Source organism: Lichenostomus cassidix, chromosome 4 (assembly GCF_008360975.1).
Source record: "Lichenostomus cassidix isolate B80296 chromosome 4, HeHo_3.0, whole genome shotgun sequence".
Taxonomy (NCBI): domain Eukaryota; kingdom Metazoa; phylum Chordata; class Aves; order Passeriformes; family Meliphagidae; genus Lichenostomus; species Lichenostomus cassidix.
This window is the reverse complement of record NC_139484.1, coordinates 30,791,574-30,812,310: the sequence shown is the minus strand read 5'-3', so window position 1 is coordinate 30,812,310 and position 20,737 is coordinate 30,791,574. Positions and strand designations below refer to the sequence as shown.

The 20,737-nt window shown below is 40.2% G+C and overlaps 2 protein-coding genes across 2 annotated transcripts; one reads left to right on the top strand and one right to left on the bottom strand.

The window, feature by feature from the left end:
- Positions 1-23: 23 nt before the first annotated feature.
- On the bottom strand, positions 24-18,947 carry ETFDH (electron transfer flavoprotein dehydrogenase). Its single transcript, XM_085058594.1, has 13 exons — positions 18,783-18,947; positions 16,695-16,841; positions 16,063-16,292; positions 15,119-15,200; positions 14,729-14,847; positions 14,337-14,414; positions 11,626-11,772; positions 9,704-9,844; positions 7,609-7,752; positions 3,357-3,525; positions 1,491-1,673; positions 924-1,145; positions 24-625 (listed from the first exon to the last, which is right to left on the bottom strand). Exons 1-13 carry the CDS (start codon positions 18,814-18,816, stop codon positions 462-464), a joined length of 1,860 nt encoding a protein of 619 aa, XP_084914720.1. The 5' UTR covers positions 18,817-18,947; the 3' UTR covers positions 24-461.
- A 7-nt stretch (positions 18,948-18,954) lies between these two features.
- Positions 18,955-20,584, top strand: C4H4orf46 (chromosome 4 C4orf46 homolog). Its single transcript, XM_085058597.1, has 2 exons — positions 18,955-19,233; positions 19,326-20,584. Exons 1-2 carry the CDS (start codon positions 19,102-19,104, stop codon positions 19,479-19,481), a joined length of 288 nt encoding a protein of 95 aa, XP_084914723.1. The 5' UTR covers positions 18,955-19,101; the 3' UTR covers positions 19,482-20,584.
- Positions 20,585-20,737: the final 153 nt, after the last annotated feature.

Genomic DNA, 20,737 nt, shown 5'->3' with positions numbered 1-20,737 from the left:
TAAAATAGAACACTTAAAAGCAGTGACAATTTTCTAGACTGATTTATTTCTCTGACTGCCACGTAGGATTACATATAGTAAATCACTCCAGCTAGAGAGAGAAAATACTTTTTTTAAAGGTGGGCACTAAATTATTCCACCATACGCACAATTCTGGATATGGCTCCTGTTATCACTGAACTTCAGTAGTAAATCCAAGATCCAAAGCTCCTCTGTCAGTCCTGAGAAGAACTTCTGCCTGCCATAGCTCCTGTAAAGAAGTCCTATTTAAATAAGGCTAGGGTTTAACCAGAAGGCACCAACTTTTCATTTAATGCAACAGTCATTTGTAAAATTCAGAATGGCATATAAGTCTCAAATTCTTTAACATTCAAGTCAGTGCTGTACATTAATTATGCTGCAGCATAAAATACTCCAACATATTTGTTGGTGATCAGAAGTCACTGAATAGATCTGTCAGTTTACATTCCATTATAAGCTGGTCCTCCTCCACCTTCAGGTACTACCCAATTAATGTTCTGACTTGGGTCTTTAATGTCACATGTTTTGCAGTGGACACAGTTCTGAGCATTTATTTGCAGCCTTGATCCTTCTCCTGTTTCCAGAGGAACATACTCATAGACTCCTGCAAAGACAAGAAGGGAGCTATCACTTCACTGAACAGTTTCTCCCTCCATGTATGTTCACCAACAAGTGTAATGAGGGAAGTACATTAGTAATGTGATTTAATTCCCTTCTTCCATGCTTAATAGTTATTTCATCACAGAAGTACTGTTAACATATTTTAAGATCTGCAATTGAACCCCCTTCTAGGAGGAGAATTGGGATAGAATGCTTGAAGTAAGTAGTAGGCCAGGTGGACCCTTCCTGAAGTACTTTTTCATCTTGCAGAAACAGCTGACACATACATTTTTGTTACCTACCTGCAGGACAAAATCTTTGCTCTGGTCCATCGAATATAGCCAGGTTCCTGTTCACAGGGACACTGTCATCTTTGAGAGTTAAATGAGCGGGCTGGTCATGTTCATGGTTTGTACCACTTAAAGCCACAGAGGACAGGAGATCAAAACTGATTTTTCCATCGGGCTTTGGGTATTCAATAGGTGTGCAGTCTTTGGCTGGCTTGAGTTTAGCAAAATCTGGTCCTAAATATATTTTAAATAAGTTTCAGTATAGAATTACTGTAATTTGCAGTTACTAAAGAACAATTTAAGCTGTTTTAACTTCGCTTGTCATCAGAATGAAGTACTTCATAAAAGGTAACCTTTCTCATGAAACAAAAACTATACTAAGTTGTACTAAGCAGTGTTTTAATTTCTTCATTTACTTTATTTGGTAGCTAGTAAGTCAAAGTCTGCTTCGATGCTCTATCAATTTCTTTTGTACACTTTAAGGCCTTACCACTGGACCAGATGTGCACTAGCTTAAACTAAGATCAGAAAAGATTGATACATGAATTTGAAGTTTTCTTCAGGAGATAATGAAATTACCTGGATGTTTTAATGTCCATGGTTCCATTCCTCTCAGCAGCCAATAAAATATACCTGTGTAAATCATTCCTCCATACACACCAAGTATGCTATGGCAGGATGGTCGGATGTTTCTCACCGCATACAGCTCTTTCCAGACCCAGGACTTTTTCAGGTTCTCTTCATATTCTTGCACATCAAGTCCTAAGGCAGTACATTACTAATTAGGTACCTATAGTACATCAAGGCTATCCTTCAAATAAAAAAATAAATGCTGAATAAAAGCAACTGCTGGCAATGAAGTCAGCAAAACAAGAATTTCAGAACTGTAAGCTAGGAATATGCTTGACAACATGTTTCTGCCTCTTGAATCAAGAGACCTGTTTTTTGGCAGACACCTACTGTTCCTTTGTAGCCTCTATTACGTGAGCCACAAGCAGCATTAAATTGCCTCAAACCTCAGCAAAATATAATCAGACAGGTGGCTACACCAGCCCTTCTGTGGATAAAAACTATTCACTCAGAATATGAGCTCTGACCAGGAGAGTTTGTCATCCAAAGCCAGGTTTGCAATTCTAATGTCAATTTCAAAAGCTTTTTCCATGCAAGTTTTGCAACCACAGTCCCATTTCAGTAACTATGGCTATGGCCCAATGGATGATGCCAGTGCTAGCTAATTTCTCCCTGTGTAATCAGCACATTCATGAGATATATTTGAGTGCAAACTTTTGATTTAAACTCTTTGATGGTATTTTTTACAAATACTAGACACTGCACATTTGACACATCTACCGCAGTGTAGTTGAAGTCAAGTAATTATTTTAGAAAAAAATGTTTCTTCAAATGAAAATCAGAGATATTTCCCTTCACCATTCTTCATTACTACTGTAAAGGAATAAATAATCAGTTTTAAGCCTTTTCTATATATGAAAATGCTTTAGTCTGTATTTCCCATGAAGCCCATTATCCCTGCAAAGAAAAGAAAGTGATCTGTAAAGTCTAGCCTTGACAAAACTGGAAAACAGCATATAAAACCTGTCTCTAATCAAACGAGTGGCACGCTATCCATCAACAGTGTTTATAGCTTCAGATGGATTTTGGCATGTCTAGTTGAAGCATTAATTGTTCAGCACACCTTCTGTGTATGGAACATTTCAGCTGAATGAGAGCTCTTATTAGGACTGAATCTACCAGTACAGACAGATTTCTAAAATAATCATCATGTGGCAGCTGGCTGTAGTGTCTATCACCAGAGTGACTGAAATTCTAATTCTCTCTCTACTGACTTTATTAACAGATTTAAGGGGACAAGTAAGGCTTAAACAAATGACTGCAGGTGACCAGGTGATGACTTCAATGTGCTTGTATTACATATAAAATAAAATACACATAGTCTCAAACCAAGATGACTAAAAGATTAAATGACAGGAAAAAAGGACAGAACAACAACAGTATCCTAACAACAGTAAGAGCAAATTTTAAAAATCTCACCTAGTTTTGCTTACATGTAATCTGTTCCCTTTTTTTTTTTTCTGTTTTGGCAGTCTTTCAGTAATATTTTTTGGCTCATGAAGCAATAATTTTTAACATGTTTGTAGGAACAAAACTATTTTTGTTTATTTATAAGGAAGCATAAGCTTACTTTTCAGATGGCCATTAGAGGTTCTAGCAGTAGGATCAATACTTATGAATAACCAAGCAAATAGTAATTTCTTTCTTAAATCATTTGACATTCTCAATAGTAAATAAACAATAAATATATTTTAAACACACCCATTTCATGATTTAGTCACATTGACACTAATTACTCCAGTCAGATTAAGTACTGCTGTCAGTTGGTTCTAATTGAACACAACATAATTACAACTTAGAATACAGTGATCTTACCTATTGTCTTTGATTGGAGATTTTCATTGATTAATTGACTAAAGATGGCTTCTGAAGCCAACATGCCACTTTTCATTGCAGTATGTGTTCCTTTGATCTTGGGAACATTCATGAGTCCAGGACTGCAACCAATTAATAATCCACCTGGGAATGTGAGTTTGGGTATTGACTGAAGAGCAAACAGAAAGAAAGGTGGTTGTTTTGTTCTTGTTTTATTAAAGTGAAAATAATATTCTGGAAATCAAACAGATTTTTCTGTGAAACTGCACAATGCTATGCTTGTCCCCCTCCCCCTTATTTTAAAAGTTGCTCAGCAGCCAACAAATACATTTTGGTGCAAAATCACCATTTTACTCCTGTTCTGTAAGCCTAAATCATAGAGTATAGTCAAACCCAATGCAGCCAGATGATTTGCAAATATCAGGTCAACAGTATTAATATACTATGTTATACACCTATATTAACTAAAGAATACCTCAGCTACCAAGGGGATTAAGATTTTAGACAGGGAGCAGCTTCAAAATGCAGACTGACTGCAGAACTTTGAGCAGAAAGCTCTGATCAAAGCCTAAATCTCAAATTGCTGAAGGTAGATTTTGAACATACCCTTCCTCCAAAAGTCTTTAGTTCTGAGCAGCACTTCTTAATCTAGCACCCTGCTTTTATTAAAACTGTCTGAAAGAATTCATTTTGCAGTAGTCTAAATAACTTTACCCAAAACTAGTAGTTTTATTTAATGAAAAATAAAATTTCTTGGGTTTCATGTAATATGCACATACTTCTAAAGAATAAATGAGATTAAAGACTAGTCATGTAACACAGAAGGTAGCACGTACTGCAGCTTTGGTAGTAATTCTCATTATTAATACTATGGCACTTGGTGTTTGTCTTCACAGTCAGTGGAAGAAACACATCATGCCAGCATGGCACAAGCCCTCCCTGCCTCTGAGATACAGACACAAAACAAGACTGGTTTGGAGAAAGGCAGACACCTGCTCCCTGCAGTCTTTCCAGCAGACAGGAAACCTCACCTTCTGCCTCCTCTTAGCTCAGCCCAGGCCTTAAAAATCTGTTAAGTGACTCTAATATTTGACACTTGAATGGGTTATCAATATAAAGACTTTTCCCCCTGATATTTTTAACATACACTGCTCAACAACCACACCACCTTCTATTTCTTCCATAAAACTCTTAAACATTTCAAAAGTTTTTGATAAAATGGAGACAAAATAGAGAGTGCATGGGAATTTAACTGCTCCATTTTGCAATTTTAATAAACATAAGAAATAGTAGCTACAGACATTAAGTTACTAAACTCTGATCCTTCCACATACCCCAAAAACCACGTGCACTCTCTCCCCCACTTAACTCTGTGCTAAATTCTGAAGATCATGGTCATAAGGTTGTCTATAATAGACAAAAACGCTGAGGTTGATGGTAATTCTATCCACCTATTTGATGCAACACTGTTACCAAAATCAAAAATGAGCTACAGAATGACTTACATAAGAAAATATTCCTGGGCAAAAGTGATACAAATGAGTCAGACTGCTACAGCTATTAATCAAAGCAACACATGCAAAAGAAGAGCTAATCTTAAAACTCATCTGAAGTGAATCATCAATAAAGCTTTTTTTTTACTGAAGCCACGTATTAAACTCTTTTAAAAGTGTGACTTTATGATCTACTAGACAAATCGATCTACAGGAAATTTAAAAAAAACACCAAAAAATAACAAAACAAAGCATGCTTTTATATTAGGAACAATGCAAGGTAAAGGACATGTTGGTTTAAATCCAGAAAAGAAGTCAAAAATGAGGCAGAGATGTGCAAGAGCTGTAGTTCTACTGACTGTGTAACTTAGCACAATTAAGTCTTTAAGTGACTTTAAAAAAAGTCCTCTTTCAGTCATAGGTTTTGAGTATGAGGAGGATGTAATTAAAGTTACCATCTGGCTACTTCACCAAAGCCAGAAATTCAATGACTGTCGGTGATAGACAAGTGCACAAGGTGGAAAAAGAAGCCCCTCTTGCATAAATGTCTAGATTAAAACATCTCAGTATTTTGTATCTTATCTGTGTTAATAATGGAGCGGCAATAGTTTTTGAAATAAGCCAGTAACACGGCTGTGTTACAACATGATATATTTCCACTGCAGAGTAGGGAGAATCAATGCGCAGATTGATTAAATGTGCATCATGGGTGTAATCAAGAAGTTGCTTCCTGAGCCCACATGACACATTCCCAGGAATGCATGCTGGGGTCAAAGCTTAACTCCACGTGACTGTGACAAGAGTTACACTGCTGCTGAAATTCCACTTGTATTGCAAAAGCTGCTTGAAGCCATATTTACACTAAGAAGAAGAGGTTCAAGAAGGAAAGGCAAAGTAGTCAGAGGGCAGAGTGGAACAGCCCCAACACAGGTGCAGATCACGAACTCTCAGGCTACTTTTAAGGTCCAAACTGAAAGGAATATCTAGAAAGTGGATGTGGGAGTACACAACACACTGCCATGGCCTGTGCTTCAAGATGAGAAGCTAACAGGTTGCAAGTACTTTAAAACTGTTAAATATAAAGTCTAGACCATTTTTTGCAAGCTTTTCCAGCCCTTTCAGCTAACATTAAGTCTTGATGAATACATATACAAAATTTTACCTTTTACACTACTCAAGAAAATGAAGTATTCCACTTTCCCCAAAAGCAGAAATTCAAAGCTGTACATGAAAGAAACTCAAAGTATTTGTACTTGAAGAAGTAAAGATTTACCTACCAAACTACATTACAATTTCAGCACCATCAGTGACTTAAGGCTCAAGCACTGAAAAGGAGTTCCTTTTGCTAGGATAAACAAGTAATTTGGAAGACCCCACAGGAACAGATGAGTGGTACTACCCTGTCTTCTTCAAGATTCCAGGCAAAACAAAGGATTGTCTGTGGTATCTTTGCTGCTGAACATACTTGACTGCAATGGAAGTTCCACTTCACTGGCTGCTCATGGCTTGGACAAACACTCTTTGCTGGGTAAAAAACTGTCTGAATGTCTGGGCTTGGAGTGTTGGTGAATGGAGTTGCATACCATTGGCATCTGGTCACTAGTGGGGCTCACCGGGGCTCAGTACTGGGGGCAGCCCTGTTAAATATCTTTATCAATGACCTGGGTAAGGGGATTGAGTGCACCCTCAGTCAGTTTGCAGGCAGCACAAAGCTAGGTGGGAGTGTTGGTCTGCTGCAAAGGGATCTGGACAGGATGTATTTATTTATGGACCAAGGCCAATTTTACCAACATCCAGTAAGGCAAAGTGCTGGGTCCTGTCCTTGGGTTACAACAGCCCCATGCAGTGCCTTAGGCTTGGGCAGAGTGGCTGGAAAACTGCCCAGAAAAAAAGCACATAGAGGTGCTGGTCAACAGGCAGCTGAACATGAGCCAGCATGTGCCCAGGTGACCAGTGAAGGCCAGTGGCACCCTGACCTGGATCAGCAACAGTGCGTCCAGCAGGACCAGGGCAGTGATTACTCCTGTGTAGTTGGCACTGGTGATGCTGTATCTTGAATCCTTAGTGCAGTTTTGGGCCCCTCACAAGACACTGAAGCACTGGAGTGTGTGCAGAGAAGGGCAAAGGAGCTCACAAAGGGTCTGGAGCTCAGGTCTTATGAGGAGCAGCTGAGGGAGCTCGAGGTGTTTAGCCTGGAGCAAAGAAGGCTCAGGGGGGACCTTATTGCTCTCAAAGAATGCCTGAAAAGAGGTTGTACTGAGGTGAGGGTCAGTCTCTTCTCCCAGGTAACAAAGTGACAGGAAGGGAGGAAAGTGCCTCAAGTTGTGCCAGAGGAGGTTTAGGTCGGATATTAGGAAAAATACCTTCACGGAAGGGTTGTCAAACACTTGCACAAGCTGCCCAGGGAAGTGGTTGAGTCATTGTCCATGGATATATATAAAAGATATACAGATGTGGCACTTAGGGACACGGCTAGTGGTGAACTTGGCAGTGGTGGACTAACAACTGGACTCAATGATGTAAATGGTTTTTTCCAACCTAAATGTTTCTATAATTCTGTATTTCATTTAGAAAGGAATACGTCAGAAGATTTTCAGTGACAGAGCCTAAGTCTAAAAAATCTCAGCAGCCAGTACCCAGCAAGACAAGATGGCTTTTCTGTCCAGCAAAACACTTGGTATAGCATGCAACCCAAATCTACAGCACTAAATCCATGGCTATAGAGAACCCACAGACCAAAACATCACGAAAAAAATTACCTGGATACCACCTTCATTTAATGCTCTGGCACCGTAGGCAATCCTTGTTCCACCCTCCAAAGTAGGCTGTACACTAGGATGGTGCTTCCACCTCTGAAATTCCCTAAATGGGTTCAAATAGGGATTTTGATAATCTAAACCAACCTTAAAAAAAGAAAAAGTGCACATTAATAAAAACAAGACATGACATTTCAACAAAAAATTGAAATTTAAGCAATTGCATATTACCACATTAAGTCCTTAAATCTGTTTTATACTAAAGCAATCTCAGAATCTTTCTACTTAAACTACTGCCAAAATTACATCCTATTAACAGTACAGCAGAAGCAAATCTGAAAATTTGCTGCTACAAGTCTGCTCTCAGCCCCACCTGAAATAAGGAAAGTATTTAATTGCACTGAAACCACCTTTCAGTTGTCTTTGGAATAAAAGACATTGAATTAAGCATGGTTTAATGGATGGGATAAGCATGAAAATTTGTTTTAAATTTGTGTTTCAACCTCTGCCCTAGAAAAGCTGAAGGAAAAGGTAAACAATTATTTTTTGATTGTTATGTCCTTGTTCTCACATACTTTAAACAGTTCTTCAAATTGTTTAGTAGTCAATTATAATTTCCAATTAGGTGAGCCATTGTAATAACGCACAGGGGAGCAATGATGAAAGCAGAAAATGGGGGAAAAAGGACTGCCAATGGGCTGGATGCCCAGGATTCTTATGCATTTGAGAATTTGCCCAAATATATACTCTGCATTTCCCATCTTTAAGATATTTCTAAAAAGAATTCTGTTGCTGAATTTGTCTCTTTTGAGAAAGGGATTATTTCTGGTTCCTGTAAGCTTCATTTGGGACAAATAACAAAATATATCATGAGTCAGCAGCAATCAAGACTGATTTCTGTGGCAGCTCGCTGCTTTTAGTGAAGTGCTTGCACCTACTTCCCTGACAAGATAAAATTAATGAACAAGTTTCAAAATAAGTGTAAAATAACCCTATTATAAGAATCATCTCAGACTGAAATAGGTGTAAAGTTCAAAGACAAAAAAGTGATTATGTGTTCACAAAGTTGATTTTTTTCCTCTCTGAACTGGAGAGAATATGAACACTACTGATTATCTGCCATTCTCTGTGAGAACCAGATCTCTGCCCTTCTAAAATCAAACAGCATTTGAATATCAACTGCATGTACTTATTAATTCCAGTACTGGAAGTCTGTAGAGGACAAGTATGCATGTCTGAGAAAAGCTGACAAGTTTGTTTTGTAAGAAATATGGAAAAACACAAAATTAGAGCTTTTCACACATTCTGTAATCTTTCTGAAATGTAGGAGACAGAAGAATCAGCTCAGTCCCATGCTGCTAAAAGTCCAGTTTGTGTGCTTGACTCATACAACATCTGTGCTGAAGCACATGCACAGGGTAAACAATTTTTCATTTTGAGCTGTAGGTGACAGAGAATATTTCCAACCCTTGCTCCTTGCATCAACTGGCTGCCAGAATGACACCAGACTATCTCTAGTGATCTCACTACTTCTGATAAAGAGGCAATAAGCAGGAAAAAGCTGCCTGCTCAATTTAGAAAAGCAGATGTTAAAAAGAGCACGGCCAATGAGGGTGGAGAATACCAAAAACGAAGTGAAGAACTCAGAAATTAAAGGGACATTAAAGGGACAGTACTGCAGTGCTTCCACTTTATATGCTTCTCTCAAAAAGTGGAGCTACACACAAGGCTGACACATGAATTAGGAAATGGAATTGTACAAAGTGCATGTGATTTAGATTTCCTAATTTCCAGAAATTTTTTGAGCACAGTTTTGAGTAGTCATTTGGTTTTGCCTTTACAAAAATTTGCTTAGTTTGCAAAGAAATGATTCATTAATTTTCCAGTTGGTCTCAATAAAAGACTGGATTAAAGACAGATTAATATGACAAATTAGCATTCCCTAATAAGGCCATAATCTCATTAAGACTGAGAAAGGATTAAATTTGGTCTGTTGCTATTCTTGTATTTTAATTTTCTCATTAAAACAGAGAAGAGAAACTGCATAAAAATGAAGATCAAACAACAAGCAAGCATGAAAAAAACTAACTTCACTTACCACAAATCCAAGAGCTACTAAAGGTTCACGCTCCTTTAAGTGATAAAGGAAGGATCCGCCATATGTATGTCTGTCTAAAGGCCAACCCACAGTATGTTCCACTCTTCCTGGCTTCCATTTCTTTTCATCAATAGTCCACAACTGAAATGAAGATGACCAAAAAATTACTTCAGATTGCAAAGTAATGGCCTTTCAACAATATAATAAAAGACAAACACACAATTACATATAGGAGAAAATTAATTTGCTGCTGTGAGCAATGCAAAAATTCAGACAGCAAAATACTAGCTGTTAAGTACATTTTTTTTAGATTACCATTTAAGATTTTCCCAAGACCTCTTTCTTTAAATGTTACATATCAGATAATGTGACTGAGACTCCAGTACTACACCCAAAATTTTCACTTAGCCACAAGATTCCTAATATTAGTGACTTTGACACATACTTCTGCTACAGAATGCAATGCTTATGTTGACTTTTTACTTTAAAAACATTATTTTTTCATATGATTCTATGAATTATCTTGAAAGCTTTTCAAGGTCAGGACAAAGCAATATGCCTGAGTTGATCTAAATATTTTCTGTCAAACAGATTGTCCTGTCTCTGCTGTCTCCTACACATTTCCAGCACTCCACTGACCCATGGTGAACTCAGAGAAGCATTTTCATGTTTTCAGGATTGAGTCCATTTTCTGCTCATTTCACAAAACATCTTTTTACCATGGAGGTACATGCCAGGCACAGTTCAATGACAAAAAGACAGTTAAGCACCACAAGATCAGCTCAAGCATGGAGGGTATACCTACATTAATGTTCCAGTTTAGATTAAAGAGCACAAGATTTTTGAGTGGAACTTCTGATTTCTCTCACTTACTGTGCTTTGGTTCGCATCATATAGCAACGATGGAAGGCATGAACTGGATTCTTCCCATGTGAAACTAAACTGTAAGACAGGGTCCTAAAAGTCCATCTAAAGCATTCCAGTCATGAAAGGGCTCTCAGTGCATGGGACTAGATCACAGCCAGTCCTAAGTAAAAATAAACCTGAGGCGTGCATAGTGTGGATATCAGCTCATCAGCACCAACTATTTCACTTCAGATCCCCTCCTACTGGACTGCACCATTTGCTAGAGCAGACACAGTCTCCTCTGGAAGCAAGGGAACTCTGCAGGAAAACTCTTCTTCAATGACAACCTCACTATTATAAACTGTCACTAAGATTATGTCTTTACAGAGTGGTTATTCTCTACAGAAGTGTAAACGAATAATTTAACAAATATTTTGTAGCTGTAAGCACATACTTTAATAAATAAAGAATATGTTATAGTCAAAACTCTGAACATACTCTGAAATACTACAGGTGTTTTTCATGAGTAATATTTCCTGACCATAGAATATATTAAAAAGGAAACACCATTCTTATCCCAATTTTATATGTCCAATGAAGGGAGGTTTTTTTTCAAACAAAACCTCAACCAGAAGGTGTTTCAGAGACCACGACTAATCATCTGGAACAGCTCTCCTCTCTCCCTCTTTCATTAATATACAGAAAGTGCATAGAAAGTTTTTCCTCCCCTCCTCATGTACTAAACTCCCCTAAAATTAAGCAGCACAAATTCCTCTCCCATTTAGTAAAAGTACTGAAAGCAGATTTTACAAATGAATATAAATTGCAAATGTTAACAGAGTGGATTCACAGGTACCTCTAGTTATAACAGATACAAGAGAAGCAGCAGCTGAAATGGAACAGTCACAACATTCAGGGAGCATCTGCTCTGATCAGCTTCAGAGTAGCAAAGATTCTGAAGCCTGAAAATGTCACTCAAAATCTTTAATTCTTACCTCTTACACAAATTAGCAAATAGAAGCTGCCTTAAAGTCTTATGGTATTTTCCTTAATTGTTAACATTATGTAAGTGATACCTCTTTCAGTCCAATGCCATAGCTCTGGGGTTGACAGTTCTCCCTTAGATTGTATTTTTTGTACAGCTGTTTAGCTAGATGTCCATGACAACCTTCAGCAAAGACTGTGACTTTAGCATGAAGTTCCAAGCCTCTTTCAAAGGTAGCCTGCAAAAGCACAGAATTTCATCAGCAGTTAGGTCTGTGCAACACCAAACTCACAGCAAGAAAATGGAGAGCAATAAAGTGATTTTACACTACTTGGTAATACAGCTCAGAGCCTTCAAACCATTGCAAGTTATGGTTCTAGTTCAGCTGTCTTTTCCACCTAACCATGACAAACTCCTGGCAAGTCTTAGAAGGGAATTCCAGCAAAGCAGCACTACAGTGAACTTTTTGTCACTGAAAAAGAGAATCTTTTCCAGATCAGAAGATACTTACATCAGACCTGCTCATTTACATGGTGCAAAGGAACTCTGACAAAGAATCTTTACCTGTAATTTTTTTACACTTTAATTTTTGCTCATGAAGTCACATTGCAATAATACATTTTGTGTGTGTGTGCCCCAACACACGACAGAGACTAGACAACTACCATATCTCAAAAACCTGCATTACCCCTGCTCCCAAAAGGATCCACTGCTTCTGAATAAAGATACTATGACATTACTGCAATCTTGCATGTTAAGACATACAGTAAAATTAAACTAAAATAAAATATAATTATAAAAAAATTCTCATTAAAAATTCCAACAATGAGATCGAGAATCAGATAAAAGGAACTGGCATACCATGGTATGACTACATCACCTGCATCTATGAGCCCACTGGACAAGAATATAGATTATATTTGAAGGTTTTTTTAATTAAAAAAAGAGCTTGATTTCAGTCAGAAAGTTTAATGTGGAAAAAGACAAGGAAAACAGTTTTGCATGACGATCTCCAGCAGTACCCAATTAAACTATCTCAAGGTAAGCCAGCATAGGTCCAAGAGAAGCTTACTGTTTTACCTTTGAATTGTCTCTCAGGTGTAATCTGCTTGTAACTTACAGGCTGTAAGACTCTGAAGAAGGCTACCAAATGAAAATGTTCCCTCTAGTTGAGAATTACATTTCAACATGAGTCACAAGATTTTGCCAAATTTTTGTACTCTTTGAATTAATTTTACAAAATACTAAAAGTTACCTCTTGATTTAAGATTAAAAATATCTAATATCCACTTTGAAGTAGATTTACATAAAACAAATTAATTGCAACTCTACATTGTAAATATTAGAAATTCATGAATTTGAAACATTTTTGTAATGTGACAGAGTTGTATTTCAGAGTTAATAACTTCCTCCAGCATCTACAGAAGAATCAATGTGCAACTTTTTACAATGTATTTTTATTACTGTCATTTTTATTTGGTTGGCTGACTGCAAGGTGAAAGTCTATTCATTAACCAGTCTATTTGATTAGGCTCCGTAGAAATACACTGAAGATATTCTTGCCTTGGAGGTTATACAAACTGCATCTATTTACCTGAACCTTCATGCACTGGAGGTAGTACCAGCTGACCTAACTGACAGCTAAAACATCTGAATTGAGTGGTAGTGCAGTAAAAAAAGCTGCAGTAGTGGCACACTCACTATGTACATTAAAGGAATTAAGAGATACATTCTTCCAGAACAAATGGGGAAAAAAAAAAATCTATGTTTCAAGTATGTTAAAAATATACCTAAAATCGTTACTTGCATCTTAAAAAAAAACCAAACTCCCAATAAATCTTCATTACCATAGAAGCTGCACACGTTCCTTGTGCCACCTTCTGGACAAAACATGCACTGGAAAACCAGAGCATGTCTGTCCCCTACATCAGATACACAATATTACACTGGAAAAATACTTTACTCCTCCACTGGCTGCATTCTCTCAAAACAAGTATGAGTCTTTTCTTCTCATTCCCTGCCTTAAATGGGGAAAACCAGCCTACACTGTATGTGGACGTGAATACCTCTTTGAAACTCTAGGAAACTAGAAAGAAACTTTCTTTTCTAAAGTAAATGTTAAGAAAAAACTTGTACTCCTAACTGATGTAGTCAAATAATTCTGTGTGAAAATTGTTCCGAGTAGCTCTGAGGTGCCACATTCTCCCAACACATTATATAGGGAAACAGCACACTTAGGGTAGGTGCTGGATTGCACTGAAAAATCAAAAATTCAAGCCTGACACTTAGGCAGGTAGTCACCTTCTGGATGCAGAAACATGAGCAACCAGCATAAAGGTAAAAAGATCCAGTGTGTACCTTGCCCCCACAATGTAGACAATCAGCAAGTGCAACTACAACTGTAAATACAAAGGAAACCAAACCAGCCAGAAGCACACTCTTGCATGCTGCTAGCTACCAGCTGGATATAGCTTTCTATTTCACCTTTGGACTTTTTTCCCAGGAGCTCCTGGACTTCTTTCCTTTGTTTCCTGAGTTCACATATGCCAAAACACTCTTACAATATCTCCTTCAAGACATCTTTTCTGAGACAGGTTTTTCTACTAATCTCAGAAGTATTTGACAATGTTCTGAGACCAGAACTTTCACAGGTAATTGATCCAGTTAAATGCAGAAAGGTAAGACAGGTCCTGAATTTTACAACTTGTCTTACGCTGCAGCAAGACTACTGATGGCAGTAGAAGCAGATGTATCACAATTTTCATAATTAGACCCCTAGTTATAGGGAAGATAGATACTTACTTTAGGTGCTCCATCCTTCTGAATGCCTACATCATTGGTTGCTATCCCTTTCACACTACCATCTTCATGAAAAAGTACCTTTAGAAATATTGAAACAAACAAACAAAAAAACCATTGTAATGATCTGTAGCTTGAATCCATTCATTAAAAGTTCTAAAGCAGAACTTCTAAGCACCATGACTTTAATGTTCAAACATGAAGGTTATGTATTCATTCGCACACTGTATGATCCACTTGCACTTTTCTGGATCTGAGCCAGGGAATTGAGACACAGAAAGTTTTCACAATACATATCTGTTAAAATGAATGTTGTACGTGTACAAATTATCATGACTACACTGAAGGGGGTTCCAAAGCCACTTTTCATATACACACACTGATGTCATTAGTACCTCAGCTGCTGCATAGCCTGGATATATCTCAACACCCAAAGCTTCTGCTTGTTCACCTAGCCAACTCACAAAGTGGCCCAGACGTACTATGTAATTTCCATGATTAACCATCGGAAGTCCTAGGCAGAAAAAGACACACACACATGTAAAACATAGGACACTGAGCAAAATAACTGAAGCTGTATACAGCAGATGTCACATCTACAGCTACTATCTTCACGGTAATGTCATGTGTTATCACAGCCATCACCTACACGGAGTGTATCATTGTAACCTATTACATTCTACATACCCTTGCTGCACTACATTGAATCAAACTTGTTTTGATTCATGGAGAAGTTGAAAAAGACACACTGTAAGTTGACTCCCTTCTTCCTCACTAAACTTTACCTGGAAGAATTGGCACTGGAATTCTAGATGTCTCTGTTAAAATGCCAAACTTGTCTTCAGTTACAGGAGTATTAAGTGGAGCCTACAAAAAACAGAACAGAAGAAACAGAGTTATGTTTTCCTTGCTAATCCAACAGAAACAACAAAATCAAACAAACTAGCAGTCAAGTACAGGTTTAGTATAGCACTCCTCTAGGAAGGTATCAAGATACAAAGTACTTTATGAGGCAGTCATCAGGCAAGAATCAACACAACTACTGAGGTTAAAAAAATGAAATATGGCCTTGCAAAAAACATCTACTGCACACAGGCGTGTATTACATCAATATTCCAGACCTTTCTAAAGAAGGCAGTTCAACTTGCATATTTATCACAGCAAGGCAAATCAAAGAGCTGATGCCTGACTTCTTGCAGCTCTCAGGTGACAGCAGGCAGATGGCTGTTCTGGGAGATGGCAGCTCATTTCCTGCTATCCTCCCTTCTAAAATCATCTTAGGCCTTTGTTACACCACAGTTTCTGCACAGAAGTCAGCGTACTCTGTGTCACTTCTATGAAGAGCTATTGTGCAGAAGTAACAAGTAACAAGCCATTGGTAAGAACCAAACATCTTCCTGCTCGAGCACAGGAGCCACATTCTGCACAAAGGCAACAAGTGCAGGGCACCCCAGGCTGCATCAGATATATTGTATATATGCAGTAAGACTGCTACAGAGAAAAGCAAAGGCCACAGCGTATCTGTGAAGACAGAAAACTTCCAGCACTGTCACACTACAGGAAACAGACTAAAAAGAAAGTAACTGTTTTTGTTTGTTTCATCGATGTATTTTAAAATAGTACTAATTACTAATGACACCAGGTACTAACTGATACCAGAATGAGTCAGATATGAAATTCATTACAAGTAATTAGTAATTAACTTCAGTGCTTATATGCTTATACATACCCCTCGCTCTTTCCAGTCTGGAAAGAGTTCTTCCAAGGACCTTGGCTCAAGACAAGCACCAGACAATGTATGTGCACCAATCTGAGAAGCCTTTTCCACCAGACAAACACGCACTTCTTTGCTGTGCTCAGCAGCCAACTGTTTGAGGCGAATGGCTGCAGAAAGGCCTGCAGGGCCTCCTCCAACAATGACAACATCAGCTTCCTCTGCAAATCTTTCCATGTTTACCCCTTCAATAGAAAAAAATGGTAATAATAACCCAATCTCCAATTTATTTCAACCTCTCTTTCACTAAGCCTAAACCCTCGTGGTAAGAACAACTGAAAACACCAAGCAGATACACACTGTACAGAACTAAATCTTGTGATAACCACTAAACCAAAAGCCGCTTATATATTTTCGTTACAAGAACAAGCATAAAGGTTAATCTGATGCTATTTTATAGCACTAAAGACATTCATTGTGACATAGCAACCAAAAATTTCATTTGAAGTATTATTATTATATTCAAGTGTACAGAATTTCCATAAAAAGAAAAAAAAGCAACACATTTTAGTGTCTTTGAAACTCAGCACTAATAATAATAATAATAACAACAAAGTGGCTTTTAAAGAATGCAATGTTTCACTTACCTTCCCATCGTTTGTCTTTGTCCCGAGGGTGAATTGTGTAATGTGTAGTTATGCGAGGCACAGAGGCTGTAGAGGCACATCTTGAGACCCGTAGCGACAGAAGGCAATCTTTCTTTATCAGCTTTAGAGCATGAAAGCACTGACGTGCTGCAAAACCAGGAAACAACGTTGTCAAATCAGCTGCTTTCCAAAGTATTCAAAATTTCAGAGATGCAAGTGGCACGACAAATATGACAGCTTCCCCCTCCCAAAGGCTACCAGGTGATGTGAAGATGAGGACCCATAAACACAGATTTCTAAATTTTCAAGTTAGGAGGATGCTGTGTAATTTTTTATCAGGGGAAAAAAAAACTCAGAAACTACCCCTTTAATAATTCTTCACTCAGTAAACAGGCCAGCCATGCACAGCTGACATAAAATAACATGTGTGTACACAGGTGAAACACTTTAAGTTTTAATTTTGAACTTCAAAAGGTTTATTTCAGACTTCATTAAAAATGACCAAACAACTGCAGAAACAGGACATGCAAGTTCAATTCTTCTGACATCTCAGCATATGTTGTGACACACACTTTGGGCTACTAATACAAGACAGTTCATCTAAAGTAAATGCTATCGTCTACAATAAAAGCACAGACTTAAACCCACATGTGCTTAGCCAAAGCTAGGAACAGTAGATATAGGTAACCTTTACCTTTGCTGCAGATACAGTAATTGCTGTGAGAACAAATTAGAATTTCTTTGTAAGCAAATGGACCAAAATGGAGTTTCAAATTACCAAACCAGGACTCTGTTCAGAGGGCTATTACATGTCATATTTTCCTCTTTCAGAAAGAAATAAGTGTGTGATTTGTAGTAAAAAAACTTACTGTGGTTAGAATGAAAACTGGTTATAGTTAAAAGGTATGTGAACTTATGCACCTTGACTAATAATTTTCCTTCCTTAAAGAACTCCCTATTTTCAGGGGATGAAGAATAATGCCATATTTAAAGTGGAGTATTTCTGCAAAACTGCATAAGTAAAATCACCAACGTGCTATGACTGAAATGTTTAGTTGAGAATGGCAATTGGCAAGGCCAGCACAAGCATCCTGTGTCAAAACCCTGCCCAGCGACAGCTAGGACAGAGGTGTCTATATACAAGGTAGCAAGTGTTTTATCCATGTTGGTTACTTAAGGCAAGTTCTGTACCTAACCAACATAATATAAAAGCTACTATCATACCACCTCATGACTCTTAGTTATCCTTTACCTGCAACCAGGCAGGCTATGAGAACGAGTACTTCGTAAGGTTGGTAACAACTACACCCATACATATATATTATGAAACTTTAACTTAACTTTCAGGACTTTTTAATTTTATTTGACCATAGCTGATGGTACCAAGAATCACACAGCATATTAAAACAAACAAACCAAACCAAACAATTATTTCGCATATCCGCAAAGGAAGCGAGACTGTGCTCAGAACACGCCAGATGATAGCAAAGGTGGGCGCAAACGCTGGACGGGCAGGTTGTCCCCGGGGAGCGCACTGAGCCTGAGCCACGCCGCTGCGGAGAGCGCACGGGCGCGGAACGCGATGGGAAACGCCAGGCGATCCCCAAAGAGAAACTCTGCTCTGCGGCACCTCTTGAGCAACAGCTGCCGGGGATGCTGTCTCCACAACTACTTCCCGAGCAAGAGCACTCGGTCCACCGCTTTATTTTACCCTTTAAAACAGGTAACTCCTAGTGTCGCTCCAAAAACCCGCCCATCTTTCTACGCACCCCGTTGCAGGTGAATAAAGCTCGTCAGTATCACAGAGCTGGGGTGCTGGCAGCCCTGTCCTCCCTCCTGCGGGCCCACCGAAGTCCCGGGCAGGGGAGCGACAGGACCCCCAACCCGCTCCGGCCCCGCGGCCGCCCGGACAGCTGCGCGACCCAGCCGCGACCTTTGCTCCCCTCGGCGCCGCGCCAGCCGCCGGCCCCACCCGCCCCGCCGAGCGGCCGCCCCAGCCCGGCCCCGGCCGCAGCCCCGGCCCCGGCCCCGGCCCCTCCCGCCGCCCCTGCACGGCACGGCACGGCACGGTACGGTACGGTACGGTACCTCGGCCGGCGGACGGGCAGCGGTGGAGCAGCATCGCAGCGGCCCCGGGCACTCTCTGCTTCCCGCGACCGCCCTGCGCGCACCCCGCCGGCCTCAGCTCAGCCCCGCCGCGCCTGCGCGCCCAGCCGCGGGTCCCGCCCCGCTCCGTGCCGCCTCAGCACTACAGCTCCCAGAGCCGCCCTGGGGGGCGGTGACCGGCCGCTGCCTACCCGCCCGCTCCGGGCGGCGCTGGGCGGGAGCGGCACGGGCACTGGCACTGGGAGTGCCGTGGGCGGTGCTCGGACGGAGGCGCGCCCAGCGCGGGAGAGCCGAGCGGGACATGGCCGAGGCGCTGCCCGAGGGATCGCCCGGCGCCGAGCCCCGGAGGGCCCGCGGCGGGAGCGAGCGGTCGGAGCTGCCCGGCGGCGACACGCGGGAGCTGCTGGAGGAGGTGGAGATGCAGATCGGCGACGTGAGTGCGGCGCTGCCCTCGGGCGGGCTCCGAGACCCCTCGGGGACGGGGCCGGGCGCCGGTGACCCCCTACCTCTCTGCCGTCCCTCCAGGCCGCCTTCTCGCTGGCGAAGATCCTGGAGGCGACGACGGCCGTGTCGGCCCAGGTGGACGAGCTGGCCACCAAGTGCTCGGAGAACGCGCGGTTCCTCAGGACGTGGCGGGACCTGCTGAGGGAGGGCTACGAGTCGCTGAAGCCCAGCGGCTGACAATGGCCCTGCCCCGCCGAGCCCGCCCGGGCCGGGCGGCGGCGGGGTTCTTTCCACCACCGCTTGTGACAAGGGGAGCTCCCGTGGAGTTCTGTGTTCCCCCAGAGTTCTTTCACAAATGCTTGGGGGCTCACGTGTGGATGTTTTATGTAAGTCTACCGAATCAGAAAACTTTGTTTAGGGAATCAGTTTTGACTTTTAGACTCTTCGTTGAAGCTCAAGCGATCTCATGCTCTCCTTTTTTTGTTTTCCTTTTTTTTTTTTCTTTTGTGCTAACGTGGTAGATACAGAGTTAGTATGTGCGCTACGTTCTGAACTCATTACTGGTAGGGAAGTGGTGTGTGTCCTATGATGAAGACTTGTCAGCCCTCCTTTTTAAGAGTTGTCACCAGCAGAAATCCTGCCAACACCAGAGAAACTTGAACTAACTTCAATTTTTTGTTATGCACACTTTTTCTTCATGTTGAATATGGGATAATGTGGCAAGTTTTGGCTTATTTATGAGCTCTAGAAAAATCCTATATCCCAAACCTTACTATTTTTACCAGTATTGCAATGTATGTCTATAAAGCTGCAGATGTTTTGCAAGATGTTTTATTACTGCGGACAATTTTACAGTACTTTTTCTTGTAATAAAGTGCCTTATGATGGACCATATATCTCTGCAGGGTAGAAGTTTAACAGCATTGTTTACTGATAGGATGGATTGTTTTGAACTATAAGTAAAAGCTTCCATTCGTTAGAAAAGCATCTGTGACATGTATTCTCCCATCACTGGGGAAGCACTTCAGTGGCTTTTTCAGTATTTGGACCTATGTTTTATCTTTGCCTTAAGCAGTGACTAGTTTGTTAGTCTAGACCTTACTGTTAATAGAACTTTTTGGTCTGAAAGACATCTGATCTGTAATAATAGCTGTGCTGACACTCCTGTACCTCTACCAGGCACTGTGAAAAAAAGTGATGCTGAAATGCAATGGCAGGCTGCAGGAGAACATGATTCTGCCTTGATTTATTAGCACACCTTACTTTTTCTTTTAGGACTTTTAGAAAGACCAGCTGTAGTTTGCTTATCGAAACAATAAAGATGTTACAAAAATTCTGAAGTATTGTCTATTATTGTGTTACTGATAGAAACAAAGGTGACATCGAATATAACCATAATCAAGTGTAGTGAAAAACAAGTAATGGCAAGGACAGGGATTCTTGCATATCTCATCAAAGGGAATTACAGTCCTTGTGAGGGCTTGGCCCCTCAG

Coding starts and splice junctions, on each gene's coding strand:
- ETFDH (XM_085058594.1), bottom strand. CDS start 18,816: ATGCTGCTCCACCGCTGCCCGTCCGCCGGCCGAG. Junction 14,848..15,118: donor TCCAGTGCCAATTCTTCCAG/GTAAAGTTTAGT, acceptor TTTTCTGCCTAG/GACTTCCGATGGTTAATCAT. Junction 9,845..11,625: donor ATGGCATTGGACTGAAAGAG/GTATCACTTACA, acceptor TCTTCATTTCAG/TTGTGGACTATTGATGAAAA.
- C4H4orf46 (XM_085058597.1), top strand. CDS start 19,102: ATGGCCGAGGCGCTGCCCGAGGGATCGCCCGGCGCCGAGCCCCGGAGG. Junction 19,234..19,325: donor TGGAGATGCAGATCGGCGAC/GTGAGTGCGGCG, acceptor CCGTCCCTCCAG/GCCGCCTTCTCGCTGGCGAA.